This window comes from Nicotiana sylvestris, chromosome 6, assembly GCF_000393655.2.
Source record: "Nicotiana sylvestris chromosome 6, ASM39365v2, whole genome shotgun sequence".
Classification (NCBI taxonomy): domain Eukaryota; kingdom Viridiplantae; phylum Streptophyta; class Magnoliopsida; order Solanales; family Solanaceae; genus Nicotiana; species Nicotiana sylvestris.
The window spans coordinates 99,853,211-99,859,769 of record NC_091062.1 but is presented as its reverse complement, the minus strand read 5'-3'; the positions used below and the strand labels follow the sequence as shown (position 1 = coordinate 99,859,769).

Here is a 6,559-nt window from a genome sequence, read left to right as displayed (position 1 = left end):
CATCTTATGGAAATATTAGACTTTGAAGGGAGAAATTCAACTACTGAATCCTCCTTTCTTCTAATACTCCATTAATTAACTCTGGGATTCCAGTCCATCTCCTCCAATTCTTCTCACAACACATGTAATGTACTAACATTAGACCTCAAAATTACACGCAATTAGCCTCAAAATGACCTTTCTTCACCATTATATGTACTACTCTATTTCAAACACAGAATTAGTTGAAGCTAAATGCATGCAAGAGTAATTTTCCCTCTAAGAAATTATTATAAATGAGTCACTGCTTTAACCAACATTCATCCTTTAGCAGCAAAAATACATACAACCTCCACCCAACAGATTTCCAGCCTAACTGAAACTACTAACTCTGCTATAAATAAACAGGACTAAACATCAAACAGATAGAGAAGACGATGGTCTGAGAGGTCAGCTAGTTGCTCCAAAGAAATGTTGACATTTTTTGAATATCTCAAGGCATGTTCATCAAAGGTTGTCAATTCACATCAAAACATAGCAGTGACAGTGCTATTGTATAATGTGAACAAAATTTTACAGAAAAGAAAGGAGTACTTGTGCCTTAGAAGCAGAGGCTGGGGAAGCGAAGGGGATACAAGGACAGGACGAAGATCACTCGACGAGAAGGACTCATTTGGGTTCAAAGAAATGACAAGCAGTAGCCCTACCCCTCGGGAGCTGAATTTATCATTATGCCAAAACGGAAGGATATCAGAGAGCAGGTCATCCCAAAAGTTTTAAGTAAACAAAAGAAAAGGAAAACAAAGAAAATGGACCTGGTGTGTAAGGGGCTGGAGGTTGTTTGTCCATGCATGTAGAAACAAGAAGAATCACTCCAGTTTAGAATCTTGTACCATTACGTGGGAAAAAAGGAATTTTCCGACAGCTCCCATATGTGTCTTCAGATTTATTGAAATAATCACTTCTAAGATATATGAGGGTGGCTTTGCACAAGGTATTTCAAAGCAGTCTTTCTCTAAGATTCCTAAAGGTGCAATTCAAGAAAATAAGAGCTGTATTTATCCCCATAAAACATTAAACATTGTCAATCACGAGTAGCTATCACATAGAAACAAAGCAGTAGTGCAACAAGTACTACCTTACCTGTTCCTGCTAAAGAATGGGACTTCAACATCAAGGTCAGCAACATCCCAAGGCAGTTGCTATCCACTCAGATAAGGTTCTTCTAATCCCATTTTCACATAAAGTTGGTACCATTCAGGGAAGATACATGACAAGGTGAAATAAAGGTCAAAATTTGAGCTATTCATTATAAAGAAAGCATTTTGATATTGCCAAGTAACCTGATATGCTGATACAGACAAATACAAATTGTTTTTTACAAAATCCGATACATGATGAACTACATTAGTATCTTCCTTTAAATTCAGTGCAAAACATTGCCGGTAGCATATAGGGGCTTTGTTAACTTGTTCTCACTGGATTTACGGCTCCTAGAACTCCTCAACGGCATCAAATAGAATGGCAACGTACCATTATCAAAGTCATTTGAAGAGCATTTGACACTCTTGTTCCTCTCCAGCACAAATGCACCCCTGCCAAAGTTTGTAGACACAACATTTTCAGCAATTTTCTTCTTACTGCGATTTAGTTCAGTCATATCCAACGAACTCCTAGGCTGATCAAAAGTGCTGCTGCAGGAATTCCTAGCAGGAACGTAAGAGCTGCTGCAGGATTTTCTAGCCCCAATTATGCTGCTGCTGCGCGTAAGCCTCCATTGAGCAGCCTCTTTTACATTATCATAACCCTTGTCCCCTTGCTTCTCACTAATATCAGTGACTGAACTGAAGGTTTCTCCTTCTCCTTTTCGGGTTTCTTGCTTGTTATTGACCTTATGCTTGTTACCAAAGAGATTGAACACCTCTCGCCATCGAGGAGACTTCTTAAACCCCTTATTGGTACCACAACTTTCAGCAACAATTCCGTTCTTGGAAAATGACTCAAACTTGGCCAAATGGTCATTGTTGATAGAATTCAAGTGCCAATCTTTCAACTCCCTCTCAGTAAAAACCAACTTGACATGAGCAGGAGATGAATTCGCCATACACTTGCCTTCATTAATCTCTAAATCCATCGTCTTCTTGCCAAAACTCCTAACAGAACTCGACCTATCAAAACTACTTCCTCCCCGTTGTGATGATGAAGAATCCGAATTGGACTGCCCTGATCCACCTGAAGAACTACTCTCATCTTCCACTATAGCCTGCATTTGCCCATCAAGTGATGATCTATGCTTATCAAACCCATTTCCGGTCCCTCCTAAAAGCACATTTTCAACAACTGATAACATTGGTGTCAACCTAGGAATAGTCCTGGCTACCATATATCCATCCCAAGAAGCTCTAGGCTCATCAATTGAAATCCTCGGCCCTTCCAATTGTCCTGCATCCACTGAAAATCGAGGTTCTATATCACAAGATCTCCTCCCAATAGTACATTCACCAATCTCAGACCCATTATCCTTTAATTTATAACCTATCAACTTGCCATTTCTGCTACTATTAAGCTTCTTTTCCCTCTGTTTTTGCCTCCATTTTTGCAATTTCTTGCTAAAGACTGAAGCTTTTTCCCTAAAATTCCCCGCAATGTCTTTAAGATCCCTTGATTTGTGATTTTTAGTATGAAATTCGAGATCTATGAACTCTTTCATTGTCTTCAGCTCTCCATCTTCAGTATCTTCTTCTATATCAGCTCGAACCCTAAGCTCTTCTCTGTTTATATGCTCAACTATTGACTTACAAACATTATCAGACAAATTCGTTAATCCCAGGTTCTTCGATTCAACATTGAAACTAGCCTGCAACCCACCCGCCACGTCATCAACTCCGAACAAATTTTCAAGGGTGTTCCGGGACGACCTATCGTCGCAAGATCTCCGACGTGGCTCCGAGTAGCTACTAGAACCTTCACACCTGGCAGTAGAAACAGACCTACAACGCCGGAGATCCGGAGAATACAATCCGGGTTCGGGTTCGGGTCCAATATTAGCATCTGGGTTTTCGAGAGAATGCAAGAATGTAGGAATAATAGAAGCTTCTGGGTCAAGACCGGAGAGGCGTTCACGCAAGCATGCGGCGCAGATGCCGGTGACCGGCTCCGATGGGTGGCGGTAACAAGCGGAGAGACGGCGGGTTCGGATACGGGTCCGGTTTTGGGAAGCGGTGCGAGTCATTGGAATGCGAGTGGGACAGCATACGATGAGCTTATTTATGAATAGGAGGAATTGGGTTTTTTCTTCCGACAAGATTTTCAGAGCACAAAGGATCCAAAGAGAAGTAGGCAAAGAACCCTTCATAAACCCTTTATTGTCATTTGATCCCCCACACTTTTACAACTTTATTTTAAAATTATTTCCAAGTACTAATAATAATTAAATAGTGGGGGGTATGTACTATGTAATGCAACAATAGTAATTTTTCATTCAGGTAGCAGTTAACGTTTAGTGTGACATTTTTATTTTTCAAGATTCCGAAAACCTCTAAACCTGTGCATAGATTAGATTCAGATCTTACTTTAATATAATTTGTTTCTATTGGTGTATGGGCCTTAAGTCTTGATTCCAGGTGGCCAAGATATAATACGAGCAACAAAAAGGGAAGAAGGTCAATGTTAATGTATAGGCACTATAGACTAGCAGGAAGACCCTAAGTATGTTGGTGTTGAAATGGTAGAGATTCTTCTATCTGTAATTAAAAGTTTTAAGTTTAAATTTGAAAAACTTTAGATGTGAAATGTTAGAGAAATATATATATTTCAGCCGCTTCAAAAAAATAGCTCACAAACTATTCTTTTGTTGTGTATATATATATATATATATATATATTACATTTTTAACTAGTAAATGCAACTAGTTTTGACCTGCCAACTAATTTTATAGTTTTCCCAAATATTTATCTTTTTAATGGATTGTAACTAGCACAAAATTGGTATTTGAACTTAGTCTGAAGCTATTTTCTCCTGAACACTATCTTAAAAGGCGTGAAGCGAGGCATTTTATCTGCTACAAGACAAGACATAAGCCTCAAGGTACTAGTCGTAAGCCGCATGATCGTTAATATTTAATATATCATAAATTAATATAAGAAAAAATAAATATTTAGATAAAATAAAACTACATAGAAATTCAAAAAATATAAAAGAAGTAGTATGTATATTTACTTCATCTTAAATCACTAATTTTGATCAGCATTTGACTTAAAAACTAATCGAAACTACTTCAAAAAAAGAAAAACTAATTAAGCTTTGAAAAAAATCAATAAAAATTACAAACTAATTTGAAAGAGCAAAATAACTTTGAAATTAAAGAAAGCAAAGAAGGAACCTACAATCAGAAGCATTGAACAAAAGTAAATCACGAAGGATAATGTATTTTTATTTTGTAATTTGTAAAATTGTTTCATTTTTTCTTTAACCCGGTAGAAGATGAAGAGAATAATAAAATTTAGGGCCAAGAATTAAAATCTTTTGACTTTCAAGTTCCTAAACTTTTCAGAATGTAATAACAAGTTGATTTTTGTGCATTTTGTATTAGATGAAAGACCTTTTTAGCAATTTTAAGTCTAAACCCAATGCCTAAGTGTACGCCAAAATAATGAAGCTTACGCCTTGCGATATTTTTGCCCCGAAACTATTCCGATGTGCTTTTTACTTTTTACTATGCCTCCCCCTAGGCTCGCCCCAAAAATGCCTTCTCAATACCATTTGGGAAGAATCTCTATCATGTTTGTATCTCACAAATAATTTCTTTATTATCTTTAATTTTGTATATATTTTAAAGAGTTCAATAAATAAATAGAATAAATAATATTGAGATTTCAAACTCGAACTCATTAATATACTATATTAAAAATACGAAGATCTTAGTGAAATATCGTTCATTTTTTTTACCCTTTAAAAATATATTATACATTAGACAAAATCGTAATTTGATTATTTTCCTAATATTTAGAACTTAAAAATCAACTAAATTTTGGTCACTAATTTTTTTTCTTATTTGAACTATGTAGAAGCTCCTAATATTGAGAAATTAAAAATCAAATAGATATTACCTAGATAACTCCTTTACTTATTTGGATTGTGTAAAGTGATTATATAAATTATTTCTTATTTGAACAATGTATTTCACGAATAGCACGAGACTACTTTTACTTCTCAATTTGACAACTAAAAAGGTTTAAAAGACAAAATTAACGGTCCTTCATCAATACTAGAAATGCTTCAAGGTTAGAAAGAAAAAAATCGAAAATTTAATTTAAAAAAAAAAAAGTCGAAATCTTATGGGAAGTACCTAGTGAGAAATAATACACCAACAAATTATATTATTGATGTTCCTTAACTGTAATACAAATACCCCTATTTATAACAATACACAATACCTACACTACTCCTATTCCATGTAGGACATAGGCTTATTTACATAACAACTAACTAACTAACACTCCTCTTCAAGCCCGTGCATATAAATTATATTTAAGGAGCTTGTTACATATATAACTAATACTAGAACCAGTGAGTGACTTGGTGAAAATATCTGCAAATTGATCATTCGACTTCACAAACTTTATAGCAATATCTTCTAAGAGTATCTTTTCTCTGACGAAGTGACAGTCAATCTCAATATGTTAATTAGTTCTCTCATGGAACAACGCATTTGATGCAATATGAAGGGCACTTTGATTATCACACATAAGTTCCTTCTGGGTGATTTCACCAAATTTCAACTCATTGAGCAATTGTTTGATCCAAACTAGCTCACATGTTTCCATAGCCATTACTCGATATTCTGCTTCTGCACTATACCGAGCAACTACATTCTGTTTCTTGCTCTTCCAAGATACCAAATTGCCTCATACTAAAATACAATATCCAGAAGTAAAACGTCTATCAGAAGGTGATCCTGCCCAATCAGCATCTGAATATCCAATGATTTGCTCATGGTATTGATCCTCAAATAATAATCCTTTGCCTGGAGCAAACTTTATATAAGAATGCGGACAATTACATCCTAATGAATATCACAGGGAGAATCCATAAACTAACTTACAGCACTCATAGGAAAGAAAATATCAGGTTCAGTCACTGTGAGATAATTTAATTTACCAACCAGCCACATATTCTCTCTGCAACCCTATTTTATTGAGAGGTATAAGGACAAGATGTCTCATTATAATTCCTTAAGAAGTCATAAACTGCTAAAACTGAGAGGATAAATATTCTAAGGCATTACTACTGCGAAAAGTGCGAATAGAAACACCAAATTGATTTTTGATTTCAGCACAAAAATTTTGGAATATAGAAAACAACTCAGAACGACCTTTCATTAAGAAAGGCCAAGTACATCTTGAATAATCATCAATGAAACTAACAAAATAACGAAATTTCAAGGTTGAACTGACTCTACTAGGACCACATATATCATAATGAACTAAAGAGAAAATAGACTCTGCATGACTCTCAACACTATACGGAAAGGAGGCTCGGGTATATTTTATAGACTGACATGACTCACAATCTAATGTAG

At 35.5% G+C, this 6,559-nt stretch overlaps 1 protein-coding gene across 1 annotated transcript; it reads right to left on the bottom strand.

Moving 5' to 3' along the window:
- Positions 1–1,405: 1,405 nt before the first annotated feature.
- On the bottom strand, positions 1,406–3,211 carry LOC104227549 (protein OCTOPUS-like). Its single transcript, XM_009779812.2, has one exon. The coding sequence runs from the start codon at positions 3,209–3,211 to the stop codon at positions 1,406–1,408; it is 1,806 nt and encodes a 601-aa protein (XP_009778114.1).
- Positions 3,212–6,559: the final 3,348 nt, after the last annotated feature.